The sequence below is a fragment of the Epinephelus moara genome, chromosome 12 (genome assembly GCF_006386435.1).
Source record: "Epinephelus moara isolate mb chromosome 12, YSFRI_EMoa_1.0, whole genome shotgun sequence".
Classification (NCBI taxonomy): Eukaryota; Metazoa; Chordata; class Actinopteri; order Perciformes; family Serranidae; genus Epinephelus; species Epinephelus moara.
This window is the reverse complement of record NC_065517.1, coordinates 13,806,136-13,821,002: the sequence shown is the minus strand read 5'-3', so window position 1 is coordinate 13,821,002 and position 14,867 is coordinate 13,806,136. Positions and strand designations below refer to the sequence as shown.

The 14,867-nt window shown below is 40.3% G+C and overlaps 1 protein-coding gene and 1 non-coding gene across 3 annotated transcripts in view; one reads left to right on the top strand and one right to left on the bottom strand.

Annotated features, from left to right (window-relative positions):
* The window catches only part of vash2 (vasohibin 2), a 38,940-nt gene that overhangs the window by 12,283 nt on the left and 11,790 nt on the right, over nucleotides 1-14,867 (bottom strand). For both annotated transcript variants that reach the window (XM_050058290.1, XM_050058289.1), the window contains exons 3-8: nucleotides 14,462-14,550; nucleotides 14,157-14,213; nucleotides 13,287-13,361; nucleotides 8,557-8,794; nucleotides 8,324-8,467; nucleotides 3,929-4,047 (exon numbers count right to left, since the gene is read on the bottom strand). In XM_050058290.1, the coding sequence (XP_049914247.1) occupies nucleotides 3,929-4,047; nucleotides 8,324-8,467; nucleotides 8,557-8,794; nucleotides 13,287-13,361; nucleotides 14,157-14,213; nucleotides 14,462-14,550 (722 nt within the window). The remainder of the gene's footprint in view (nucleotides 1-3,928; nucleotides 4,048-8,323; nucleotides 8,468-8,556; nucleotides 8,795-13,286; nucleotides 13,362-14,156; nucleotides 14,214-14,461; nucleotides 14,551-14,867) is intronic.
* trnat-ugu (transfer RNA threonine (anticodon UGU)) lies at nucleotides 12,085-12,157 on the top strand. The gene has a single exon. It is a non-coding gene; the product is annotated as a tRNA-Thr (tRNA).

The following is a 14,867-nucleotide window of genomic DNA, read 5'->3' as shown; positions in this document are numbered from 1 at the left end:
TAAAAATGTCATAGTATAGTATGTCAAAAAAAATGTTTAAAAATGTCAGCATAGTATGTCATAAAATTACATAGTATAGTATGTCAGAAATTTGTATAAAAATGTCATAGTATAGTATGTTATAAAATTACATAGTATAGTATGTCATAAAATGTCATAGTATAGTATGTCATGAAAAATGTCAGTAAAATATGAAATAAAAAATATTATCATATAGTATGTTATAAAATTACATAGTATAGTATGTCAGAAATTTGTATAAAAAAATTCGTATAGTTTGTCATAAAAATCTCATAGTATAGTATGTCAAAAAAAATGTTTAAAAATGTCAGCATAGTATGTCATAAAATTACATAGTATAGTATGTCAAAAATTTGTATAAAAATGTCATAGTATAGTATGTCATAAAATGTCATTGTAAAATATGTCATAAAAATGTCAGCGTATAGTTTGTCATAAAAATGTCATAGTATAGTATGTCAAAAAAAATGTTTAAAAATGTCATAGTGTAGTATGTCATAAAATTACATAATATGTCAAAAATTTGTATAAAAATGTCATAGTATAGTATGTCAAAAAAAAGTTTAAAAATGTCATAGTATAGTATGTCATAAAATTACATAATATAGTATGTCAAAAATTTGTATAAAAATGTCATAGTATAGTTATGTCATAAAATGTCATCGTATAGTATGTCATAAAATGTCATAGTATAGTATGTCATAAAATATCATAGTATAGTATGTCATAAAAAATGTCAGTAAAACATGACATAAAAAATATTATCATATAGTATGTTATAAAATGTCATTGTAAAATATGTCATAAAAATGCCATCGTATAGTTTGTCATAAAAATGTCATTGTAAAATATGTCATAAAAATGTCATCGTATAGTTTGTCATAAAAATGTCATAGTACAGTATGTCAAAAAAACGTTTTTCATAGGATAGTGTGTAATAAACACCTATGGGCAATTTAGAATTACCAATTAACCTGTATATCTTTGGATGGAGGGAGGAAGCAGGAGAAGGAGGAGGATCCCACCTGCCACGATGACACAGGAAGAACATGCAAACTCCACACAGAGGGGGCCTAGCCAGCCGACAGGTTTGTACCCAGAAGATGACAGTGCTAACCACTGTACCACCCCATCATAGTATAGTATATCATAAAAATGTTATAAAAATGTCCTAGTACAGTATGTCATAAACTATGATATGTGCAATTCAACCTGTTGAGAAGTGCTGAATAACACTGTTCACAGTGGAGTGCACATGTAAAGTGGAGAAAGAAAGTGCAGAAAGACATGACGAAGGTGGAAAATGAGAAGGAGATTTAGCTCTCTGTCATTCCTCAGTAAGAAATTCTAAAAGCCAGAAAGTCATCAGATTTAATCCTCAGTGCTCTGTCTTCTTCTTGCCCTCTCTTTTCACACCATCTCTTCCTCTCTCTCTTCCCATCCCCTCTTCTCCCTCACTCTTTTCTTTATCCGCTTTCATTTCTTCAGTGATTTCTGCTTAGAAGGTCGCTTTCAAGTGCTCTCTCTCTCTGACACATCAAGGAGAAGTGCTACTTGCTGAAGCCAATCTGTTGAACTGACAGCCTTTTTATTCCTCCTCCGCCTCTCTAAATGGTATTTTGATTTCCTCTTTTCTTCCTGTCCTCTGTCAGGCTTTGTCTTTTATTTTTCGAACCCCTCCACCTTTTCTTCTTTCCAACCTTTCTTCCCCCCTCTTCTCTCCTCCCATTTGTCATATTTTCTTCTCTCCTTTCCTCGTCTTTTCCTTCTCTCCTTCTTGCCTCGTCTTCTTTTGATCCCGTTCTTGTTCTCTTTGAGTCCACTGTTCCTATTTCTTTCCTTATATGTTTTATTGTCTTTAACCATCTGTGCTCAGAGAGTTCACAGAATTGTACTTTTAAAATCTTTTTAAATGCTGTTTTTAATATATTCCAGGGCATGTTTTGTGTTTTTATCCTTTTTATCAAATGTTATTTCACTTAATTTTAGTTTTGTGTTGTATTTGTTGGTGTACAGCAGGCAGTGCTGGAAACAGCCTGCTGAAATGTCTTACTCATGCTGCTAAATAACCCTGTGCATTTCAAGAGTCCGTGCTCTCGGCTGTTTAAAACCAGCAGCAGATTATTGTGCTGTCTCTGCTGGAGTTGTCTGTCTGAAGTGGCAACATGTTGTTAAGTGCTCTGTTGATAACAGTAATAGCCTTTTAAGTACCACATTCAAGTGGTTTAAAGTGGTAATGTGCTATTCTGATGTGTCCTGTTCATTTAAACTGTTTCTCTGCACTCATGAGACAATTAACTTTTATGAAGATTAAAATAACAATGTATTTGACTGAACCCTGAAGGGAAAAGAAACTAAATGTACGCTAATAAAGAAACTTCTCATTTGACTAAAAAAAAAAGTTATTTCTCTAGCTTGCATTCCTTTCTTTATCTGCAGCTCCTTGTGATGGGTGATAAGAGAAGTTGGTGCAAAATAATAGCTTTCAGGTGGTTTTACCTCACTGAGCATCATTAAAATATCACGTGTCTCTAGCCACTGACAGAGGATCAAGTTTTAGACATGACAACAGCTACTGTATTGTGCAGACCAGCACAATCAGTTATCGTGTTTTTGAGATTTTCATTACTTTAAAACTGAGGAGGATGGTGGTTAAGTGCAGCAAGGAAAAGCCTCCTTTTTGTGTTGGAGTTTTATTAAACACACACATGCACACAAGCAGGCACACACATACACATCTGAATAATTAGATGGTTAATCCCACTTGAGCTTCTCATAAGAAAGGTCATCGCGGTGCCATGTCAAATGGCAACACACAGGACTGTCACTAATTCTGGTGCAGCGTGCGTGTGTGTGTGTGTTGTGTTTGTGGTGACTCTGCAGTAGGCCTGGGCTGCAGCTGTTGTCCAAGTCAGATTGTGTTACATCCTACCACACAGCTGACAGCACACACAAACACAGTCGGCATCCTGCATGTGCGTCAAAGTTTCCCTGCCATTGAATTGGAGTGGTGAGTCACCTTGTTTTTAAGAGCTGCTAACCCTGAAAGAATTTAATACATATTCGTTTCAATTGAGAGTTTTACAACTGATATGAAAGTAATTATTACATGAGATCACTTGTTTGAAAAAGCTTCAAACCAAGAAAACAATTTGGAAGAATTAGATAAAGAGTAAAACCTACTTAAAGGGATTCACACACTGAAAATCGATGTAGAAAATGCAGTTATCCTTCATAACTGAATAACTGTATTCACGCTGAGTCAAAGACTAGCTCCCAATGATTCAAACAAGATCTTTAGTCATGTTCTCTTGTGTGTATTAAAGCCACAGAGCAAGGTGTCTTTAAATTTTCAGATTTCTCCAAGGAGTTTGGTTTTATGTTTTTTCTGATTCAATACATGGATTTATGTTTTACATGCATCTACATCTACATTTACATCCTGTATCTCAGGAACAAAGAGAGAGGCACTCTGCTGCTGAGGCACACACACACACTAACACACCATGATGACAACGCCAAGTGTCAGCTGAACAGAACAAGGACTTGTCTGCCGGCTAATAATGCTGAGCTGTCAGCAACACTCACACACACTCTCACACACACAAGCCACTTCAGATCTAAACTCTCCTTGACCTGAGCAGCAAAGCCATGGGGAGAAAGGAAGGAGGGGAAAGGTAGGAACACACAAGGGTTGATAAATACCAGCTGCTACCATTAAAACACTGGTGAACTCACTGGTAAGTTTGGAGACCAGCATTAATTCTTCTCTGTATAAAAATCTAGTGAGCTGCTACTGTAAAAAGTGGTCTGGAAAAGAGCATACATAACCACAGATACACACACATACCCATGTCATCTGCTCAAAGTTTCCTGTCCCGAGGCACAAACATTGGAAAACACTCACGATTTGTCTCTGCGGTGTGTGAAGCGTCGCTGGGGACTGCTCTGCCGTCGCCTTGGTGATAAGGATTTCCCCCGGCTCCGCTCCTTGATTGGTGACTGCGCACTGGATGATTTAAGGATCTAAGAAAATCACACAAAGAACAGTCAATATCACTATGTTGTGACAATTTACACTTCAGTTTGTATTCTAAGTATTTATCTGACTGACAGTGATACTGAGCAAAGCCAGCTTTGTATCATAACGATGTGAGTAGCATGTGTAAATGAACTGTTTAACTTCCCTCAATCTTGCCAGTGCCCAGATCTCCCTGCTCATTTGCCAAAATCTGGATTTCCACTGGCTCGTACTGCCTATATCTTGCCTAAAATGTCTTCAGAGACATTTTGGTGCACCATTTAGCTGTAATACAATAGTTTGTGAACAGGAAGAGAACTACATACTGTTTCCTGTATTGTGAAAAACAGAGGCTGAAAACAAAAAAACAAAATCAAACAGTAAAACTAGACAGTGCTGACCAAATATGACCCAGGATTCTGTTAGTATGTTTACTTAGGGAACATATTTTAGCTTCCTGTTTAACTGTAATTTCAGATAATTTGTTGCCAGCTGGCCATCATATTGTTTTTCAGGGGAGCAACTCAGATTACATCACCCACTAACAGGAGCCTCTACTGGTCCGGGGTGGCACAGCGCATTCTGGTAGTTATAGGTTTTCTACTTCTTGACCAAAGCAAATACCACAGCCCTTTTCTTCTGTTTTCTCTGGTCATGTAGCACCAATTTCAAAAGTATTTGCGTCTTTCTACTGCATAGACAGCCCAGGTTTGTGAGAAGACCATCTTTCCAGCGTTGAAATACTTCTTTAAGTATATACAGTAGGGCTGCCCCCTTCATTGGTCGACTACAAACATGACGTATCATCTGAAACATGGAAGTAGCTACATGCCCATTAGCCACTTAGCACAATCATTACTGCTTTGCCGACAGCATCATTAACAGACGGCTCGCTCAGTGTGTGACGTGCACTTGTAGATAAAATATAGGCCTATATTAATGAAGGTTCATTAGTACGGTTTTGTATTTCTCTGTAATGTAGCACAGTGTTAACAATGTTACTGATACTATTCTTTCTCACACCTTCAACTCAAACCATTGTGTTCCCCCGCCCGAAATATATGACTAAATTATTAAATTAATATCGTAAACGTGCCAGCGACTACTCGACTAATGGCCCTAAATGACGACTATTGGGCGACTAGGAAAATTCTTAGTCGGGGGCAGCCCTAATATATAGTCAACAAAATGTCTTATTGTGATAAAATGCCAATCACAAGTCTCATAACCCAAGGTGTCATCTTCAAATTACTTGTTTTGTCTGCTCAACAGTGCAAAACCCAAAAATGGATTCAGTTTTAATGATATACAACAGAAAAAGGCAGCAAATCCTCACACTTGTCAGTCAACTTATTGATTAATGGACCAATCATTTCAGCTCGACATGGTTGATTTGAGAGTCTGTGTTAACAAACAGATGGACCAATCTGCCAAAAACGCAGGATACATGCTGCTTTTCTATTTACACCCTGCTACACCCTCACATTTCAACGTACAGAAACTATGCTAGCATGACTCCAACAACCACTGCTGTTACTCAGCTGCAGGGCAGAAAATGCAACCATGACGAATGGGACCCCAGAACAACAATCCCACTATGCACATACATGCTTGTGTGGGTGATTTGTTTTTCTTTTTTAATCTCACTCAATCTTGACAAACTGCTGTGGCAAATGAATCATGGAGAAAACACAATTTAAAGCTACACATAAGGCATTTCATATGTGTGCGTGTGTGTAATAAACAGTAACTTGAAGCTATCATTAAGAACTCAGCGGGTGAGGAAAACTGCAAGATGAACACGGATGGCAAGTTTTCCCGGACAAAGCAAAAGCCAGGAAATGGCTCATATTCCACAGCTGGTCACGTTAGTCATGTGGCTCTGATAGATGAGTCTCAGTGTCTGTGTCTGTGTCTGTGTGTGTGTGTGTGTGTGTGTGTGTGTGTGTGTGTGTGTTTGTTTCCTACCTCATATCCTACAGCCTTTTTGAGAATCATGCTTTAACATGACTTAAATGTTTCTATTTTTTGAACCATGAAACTTTATATCAAGTCCTTGATGCAGAAGGGTGTGTGTTACTGTGAGTTTACACATTTTAAATCTTGTGAGGACCGTCAGTGACCTACTGTAGTGTATTCCATAGCCTGTAACATAAACCTAATTTTGACCTTAACCCTAAAACAGCCCTTGGAAGAAGAAAGAGGAACAAACCAGATAATCTCACTGTCAAAGTCCAAAACTCAGCTGGGTCCTTATAAAAATAGATGCACATGGGCACACACACACACACACACACACACAAACACACACACACACACACACAAAAAAAAGTCTGTACTAAATTCACATTCTCTGGAGTACAACAGAGATTATACTAAAGCCATACGAACCACAACACAGCTGACCAGAGTCTGACTGTGTGTGTCTGTGTTTTCATGTGCATGTGTGTGTGTGACAGCTGCAAACTCGCTGACCTACATATCTCGCTGACATGCAATGCAGTCCATACACCACTATCCAACACCATCATCTCGCATGCAACCACACACATACACCCAGAACCTCAACCATCACCTTCGTGGAATTGCATGTGGTGCGGGAAATATGGAAAAATGTGAAAAGAAAACAAAAAGCCAACCCGTAGAAACTGAAAATAAAAACCCCAGGGTTCGCAAAACATTTAACCTCAAACAAACCCACTTCTCGGCGTCTCCTCCTCTTCCTCACACACACACATACTCGCACATTCCTTCCTTCCCCATCATGCCCTAAATAATTCCTGACAGTTTATATTCCATGTTCAGCAAGAGGGAAACTACATCCATCTCTGGTCTCATGGAAAAAAGTAATAAAGGTGTTTCCCCTGTTCAGTTTCAAAAGAAAAAAAAAAAAAAGTCCAGGAGGGTTTTTTTTCTGAGTTTAGCTGCCTGGATCATAAGAACACAAGACAATGTGCTGTTTCAACTTAAAGTCTATGTAAACAGAGGCACTGAGATTAGAAATGACTGCTGACTACATCAGGGTTATAATGTTGGAGATGATATTAAAAGTAAAAAGTAAACTATAAATGTAACTTTGTGAGAGAAGTGTTGTGGCTGAGCAGCGGCACTGGTTACGGTATCAACTCGTCTCAGTTGAATAAATCAAATCAGATATTTTAATTCAGTTTGGATCTGACTATCAATCAAATACATTACATGTGACCATTAATAGTAACTGTGTACATCAAGATTGTGTGTTTTTATTCACACTGACATTTCACTACTTTTAAAAGGTCATGTTTGCCCCCCCTTGATCTGATTTTGAGAGGCATTTTGCTCTCTTGTATTCCACTATGAAATTACACGTCTGTATTGGATTTTGGCAAATAAACTCCCCATTAGTTGAACCACTAACAACTGTTTTACTTCTGTCCCACTGCTGGGAGCTGGCCAATGAATCCCAAAAGGTCCATTTTCACCCTGCTGTCTTCAGTTGTTACCATATTTGTTGATTTGTTTTGTGGTTTGAGTGCAGTCTGTATTTTCTTCTGCCTCTGGCTGCAGTGAGCCAAGTTTCTTCTCCTGCCTCAGGCTGCACACTTACTCTCAAACAACACTGAAGCTCAAATAGGATACTGTTATTTATCAGGGGAATTTAACTTTTATTTCACTGATATTTTTTGTATCTACCTGGACACTTTTGTCTTGAGTACACATTTATTTCTGAGCTTGGTATATCCATTTCTCTTGTGAGAAATATTATGTAAAAGATATAGTTTGATTAACACAGCTGGTTTGTAGGAAACCTATAACCTTAAACTTACTGATAAAACCTTTTTATCAGGTTCTGAACATTAAGCATCATCAAGTGTTTGGTGTTCTTATCTTTATGATGACTTCAGTGAAAAAAATAAAGAGGAAAACTGTCAATTGTTGATTGATTTTTTTTCAATTGTAATTGTCAAATTTTAAGTTTTTGGAATAAACTAGAATGAGATATTGAGTTCACAAGAATGAGACACACATGGTCACAGTGACCTTGGCCTTTAACCTGTGACCACCAGAGTATAATCAGTTCATTCATGAGTCCAAGTGGACGTTTGTGCCAAATTTGAATACATTGCCTCAAAGCGTTCTTGGGATATCGCAATCACAAGAATGAGACGGATGGAGGGATGGACAACCCGAAAACATAATGCCTCTGGCCACGCTTTTTGCTGGTGCACAGGCATAAAATCTGTATTAAAATCAAATCAAACCCTAAAGTGTACAGCATGTCTGTGTGCATACAGTATGTACCTTCATCCTCATATCTCGGCCGTGTTTCTCCAGTTCCTTCCTCATCTCCTGGGCTCCCAGTCGTGCAGCGTTCAGCACCAAATGCTTCCACTCGATCGGCTGAAAGACGTGGGGGTCGTGAGGCACATACAGGCCGATCTTCACCTGGGAGAAGCAGGGTTTAAAATCAATTAATGATTTTACCACCCTTCCACCTACATAACACATCTTCATCCCTCCGTCTCTATTCTTACCTTCTTCAGAGTGTGCTGGTATCTTTTGTAGGAGCTCTCAAACTCAGCTACAAGTTCTCCCAGTGTGCGGTGTGTCAGCGGTTTGTCCATCAGGTCCTGCCGGCGGCTCATGCCAAGTGACCCATAGCGGCCGTTGCAGTAGACGCCCAGTACAACATGGTGGAAGCAGTGGCCAGAAAACTGGGTCTTAAAGCTGATGGGGAAACGCTCGAGAGATGTCAGCCCGTTGGTCAGGTAGCTGGTTAACACAGTTAAGAAAGGATCTCAAGGGCATTATTTTGCTTCATGTCGTCTGGAGTTCTGTTTTTTGATTTATTAGATGAACTAATCTAGATGCACTCTGACTGCACTGCTGGAGCTGCACATTTGACTAAAGACCTGAAATAAAAAACAACATCTGAGTGCAAAACCCAAGAGTTAAAGTGAAAGTGTATTTGTTTTGATTTCTCACAGCAGAGGCAGCACAGCAGCTTGACTCATGTGAAATTAGATTCAGCCTGACTCTCAGAAGGCCAATACTATGAAAATGCCACGGGGTAAACAATAGCTCTGTGACTGCCAAAGTTTGTGCAGCTCCCCTTGTCTGACTAAATGTGACTAGAAAAACAAACTGAGACAGATGAGCTATCTGGTACCATCAGAAACCTGAGGAGATGATGACACATGTTCAGGGTATGTGTGTGTGGCTGACCTTGTGACTCACTCACAGGAGATATAGTGCAATATGTGCACCTCTTGACCTTTGACCTCCTCATTCCGAATTCTTACCCATCCATATAGTTTCTACTTCTCTTTCTAATCTTCTTTCCTCTCTGTCCTTTCCTCCTTTTCTACTCTGCTGCTACTGATGCCTTCAAATCCAACAATCCAGGTTCACACCGATTTCAAAATGTGGAAGACTCAATTATTAGTAAAATATTTAACTGAGCCCAATCTCTGTCTGACATAGCGGAGAACTGATAGGGTAACATTCAACTCAACAGAAAGTTAATAATTCTTCAGTGGTGGAAAAACATGTTTGTAACAACAACATATGAAAACTGAATGAAGTCTATATTTAGTCAGCTCTCATGCTGTGGACTGCACAGCTTCGTAGAGCTCAACACTGACAGGGATCCAACTGTAGCAATCTGTGCAAACACAAACACACACACACACACACACACACACACACACACACAGATCTGGACAGTATCTTTGTCGGCCAGTGGCCAACCATCTGCTCTGTTCTGTCCACGGAGGCCTGTCATTGGCCAGTGTGCCTGCCCGTCACCTCAGCAGCCTGGATGCCACAGCACTGCTGTGTTTTCATTAAATATTCACTAAGGGCCATCAACACAACTAGACCACTGATCACACACACACATACCAGTGTGTATCAGCATGACTGTGTGCTGTAGGGAAGCTCACAGCATTAAAGCAGAACAGGGCTGGCCTACTGTATGAAGAAACCAGATCTTCACAGTTCGGTGTTCTTAAGCAAGACATTGAATCCCTTCCTGCTGAGCTATTAACAGTTTCTATATTCTGTATGTTGTCTTAAAGAGTAAATCTATATATAAATGCTCGGACAAGAACTTTCTTAAAGTATGGATGATTGTCTAAGACAGCAAAAGAGATTAATTATACTTTGAAAGGCTAAAAAAGACATGCATACAAACAAACAAACACACACACGGTTTCATTAACTGCAATGGCGATAAGTCAACTGCAGCTATCATTATCAATCAATCAATCAATCAATTTTATTTATAAAGCCCAATATCACAAATCACAATTTGCCTCACAGGGCTTTACAGCATACGACATCCCTCTGTCCTTATGACCCTCGCAGCGGATAAGGAAAAACTCCCCAAAAAACCCCTTTAACGGGGAAAAAAACGGTAGAAACCTCAGGAAGAGCAACTGAGGAGGGATCCCTCTTCCAGGACGGACAGACGTGCAATAGATGTCGTACAGAACAGATCAGCATAATAAATTAACAGTAATCTCTCTCTCTCTCTCTCTCTCTCTCTCTCTCTCTCTCTCTCTCGCCATAGAGACCACTACGGGAGCTGTCAGTTTTAACATGGCCGATGAGTACAGCATCCTTCTCTCTTTCTAACACTCACTTTATTGCTTTGAAATTAAAGTTATAATAATCCTAGAGTCAGCTCTATCTATGCATCCATCCATCCAATCTCACCCTGACAGCAGACTGGCTTTAATACTCTCTTAGGCTTCAAATACTGTATTTCACTGTGTTATGTCTGGGAGGCAGAGGTAAGTGAGACGCCTTATCTATGGATATAATGCAGAGCTAATCCAGTGGGTTTTTAAATTCACTTTCTCTGTCTCTTTCTCCCTCATGCGTCCTCCCCCCTCTCCTCCTCGAGTTTCTCTCCACATTCCCTTCCTCACTACATTTCAAAGGAGCGAGATTTAAGATAAGAAAATACAGGAAAAGGCATAAAATCCTCTTTATGTATGGTGCCATTTTACGTAGAGCCATGTGCTTGCCTCATCTTCATCACAAGCAAACTCTAGTTCTTTGAGTTTCAGTAGGAGCTCGGGAATTGGTCTTGAAATATGGTATGGTTTGTGGACACTGGAGTCTGGAGCTGTTCTCATGCATTGTATTAGGCCTCAGTTTCAGTTAGGGGAGGTATTAATGCTACAGTGCACAATGATATTTTAAGCGGTACCATAAAGTTCAATTTGGTACGCTTTTTTTCCGTTTCCACTGTGAAAAGTTGTGGATGGTTCAAATGGAACTGCTCCATACTGTCCCCATTTTTGGTCACCCTCTGTTGGGGTACCTAGCACACAGATCTAGGAGTTTGATTTTCAGCAATTACATATGGGTTTAATGTCCAGGTGTCCACATATTTTTGGCCATGTAGTTTGTCTAAAAGTTTTTTGGAAAAGTTCCTGCTCTGATTATTATTCAACTCAAGGCTGCTTTGTGCTCTAGCCTTGTTCTGCAAAACACTGCTCGGTGATGGCTGATCCGATGAGACACAGAGTCAAACACACACACATAGTGAACACACAAACCCACACAAAGAGCTGGTGTGACCCAACATACACCCTGAATATCCTGGAGAGAATTCAGATCACTGTTAACCAGGAAGGGAAAAAACCAGCGGCGGAGGACAAACTGGACCCAGACACAAAGACAAGGAGACAGACAGCTCCAACTGCCACAAGCAACAACAGTTGCTGCTCATCCCTCTTGCTTTTCTATCCTAACTGTCTGTCCCTATCTACTCCTATCCTCTCCTAACACTGTTTCTTTTTATTATCAGTGACACAGTGTTCTGATATATAATTTATTTAGAACATTCATATCTGATTGCAATTTTTGGACATTTTAAACTTACTCTGGAGCCCAGTGAGGAATGAGCAGACATAAAGTCACTGATAGAGTCAACAGGTTAGGTCATGTTGATGTCACATTGTCTTAACTGGTATGTATGGAAACAGGGTGTGTCCCCACCTGCCATTAACATTTCAAATACTGGTCATCTCCCAGCAAAGTACAGGTAAGGCCTCATAGCTCAGTGGTTAGAGCACTGGTCTTGTAAACCAGGGGTCGCGAGTTCAATTCTCGCTGGGGCCTGGGTCCTTTTACAGAGGATGACCTCAGCGCCCCCTGAAAGGTGACACTGCACAAACACGCTGTCCCTTGCTGATATAAATGCAACAGTATGACTTTGTATAAAGGGCACGAAGCAGCAGAAGAAGATCTCACACCATTAGATTGCCTTGTCTGTTCCTCACCCTGTCCTTTTTCTCACTCCCTCTGGCTCACATGTCCCCTCTTCCCTTCTTCTTTATGTGATTTTTCTGTCGACTTCTTGCTGCTTTCTCTATTTCCCTCCCTCTCTCCTCCTTTCATCTAGAGGCTAAAGCCAGTCTCGATTAAAGTCACTGTCAGCTGCCACCCTGTCAGCCACAGGAGGAAAGCTACCGTGAAACTAGCACATGTGAAACTGGACCATGCATTCGCAGAGACACTGAGAAATCTCTCATGTGTTGACATGCCAAAGTCCTCAGAAATCTGTTACACCAAGCTGTGTACACTACATACCGCATATCAGCTCCTTTACTTCAATGTGGGTGATTATGTCTGGACAGAGTCTTGTATCCTGTTGAAAAGGTGTTGATAATGCACTACAGATCTTTGCCTCTGTCTCCAAAGCTGTTTAGAGCAGTCTTTGGTTTCAGTTGTATTATATGGTTGTATTTTATTCTTCAAACTAAACTACAACCTTTGAATCTGCCCACTCCACTGAGTTGCTATAAGCCATATCAAGACATCATCGCTAATAGCATCCACTGATTTGTTAAATGGGCCTTTGTAGTCAAACCAGAGCTTCAGTACTTGTCCACAAGTGAATAATCAGGCACAGTTTCTAATTTTAAACTGCAGCTGACCACATCATTTAAATGCTGAAGCAGTTGCAGAAATTACAGACTGCTGCTTTAATATTTAAGCCCTGCCGGATGATACTAAGCTTTGTGAATTGTGTGTGTATGTGTATGGTGGTAGGGGGGTTAAACTTTGAAGAGGGCTTGTTGCCAGGCAACACTGTTCAGTAAGAGCTGGAGAGGGTGGCGGTGGTGGGGAGGCATTAGGACATTAGAGCAACGCGTCTCATTGATTTCACCCAGAGATAACAAAATAACCTCCTGGTCCACTGCTTGGTATGTGTGTGCGTGTGTGTGTGTCAGGTAGTAAAGGATACATTCCCAGGATGACGGCTTCCAGACATTTGATTGGCAAAGACTCTCTGATCATCTCTCTTGCTGTCTCCATTAACCTGGAGGAGGAGAAGGATGAGGAAGAGGAAGGGGAAGGAAGAGGATGAGTGGTAGGAGGAGGGGGAGCAGAGCACAGGCAAAGGAAAAGGAAAAGAGGAGAAGGAGGAGAGGCAGAAGGGCAGTGAGAAGATGAATAGAAAGAGAAAAAGAAAAACAAGGGATCAGTGGACAACAAAAGGGGGATAAGAGCAAGAGGAGGAAGAGGGTGAAGGCAAGGACGAAAGAGAGAAAAAGAAGGGGGGGGGGGAATGCAGAGATAGAACTGTTATTTTCACAGTCATTTATATTTTAAAAGTAGTGGGAAAACTATAGATACTTTTGTTCGCTTGTACCATTCAGCCAGATTTCTTTCAGTTTTACAAATGTGTGTATGAAAAAGTCAAAGTAAATTGTGCAACAGGTTTTAATGTTAAAACAGAGAGTTTGTTCCCCAGATTCATTCTGCTCCAGCACCTTTAATCAAACTAACTTATCAGCTATCATTAGTTACATCGACTAGACTATTGTGTGCATGCAGAACTGTTCATATCACTGTTCAGATAGTTAGACAATGTCATCAGTGTGTCCACATTATAACCTGATTACTGGAGGTAATCAGGTTAAGCTGAGGACTTGATGAAAGAATTCAAATAGTGACCTCACCTCTTCAATAAGCCAGCCTTACATGAGTGGTTGGTGTTTGTGAGCTGAGCCCATTAATGCAAGTCAAAGAATATAGGCATTACTGAATTATTCAAACTCGAGGCACATTTAACTCATAAACTGTAATAAAACTAAGGCTGCGGTTCACTTACCCACACAGTGGACGGCTCTTCTTGATTTCAAAGAATTGGGTTCCTGTGTGGTTGTATCTGATGGAAATGTTAGGGACAGCACAAGCTTTCATTGTTGTTTATCCATTTCTCTACTATTGACTGATGTGCACCTGAAGCTGGCGTCACTCTGGTGTCTCAATGAGTTATGTGTGGAAAGATCTAATGCCATGAGACACAGACAGCCTAACTTCACCTGACAGGTGTAGCTCTCATCATGACATCTGTTTTCATGCCGCAATGTGTGTTGCAATGCAATGTACTGTTGTATTTGTGGTAAAGGATACTGCAGAGCCTTCATGTAGTTCTGGATGGCCACAAGCCAATCTGGAACCGACATGGACGGTTTGAAGGTCGGGACTGAGGGAACGGAATGCTGCAGAGAGAAGGGAGAAAGATTATTGTCTCAAAGCAAAAATCAACATGTGGTAACATTCAGAATCCCAAAACCACCTCCCAGCATCTTTAGAAATCTGCCTTCTCAATGTCCCACGACTAATAACAGCACGTACAGCTCAGTCAAGTGGCGACCACTGAGGCTGAAAAAAGCAAATGCCCAAGTGCCAAAAACTGCAGTTCTTTGAATGGCCACTTGAGACTGGCTCCAAAAGCCAGTCACCCCCATCTGGGGTGAAAATGCTCAATTTTACAGCAGAAATTAACATGTTTACAGCCTGGAACAACAAAACATTT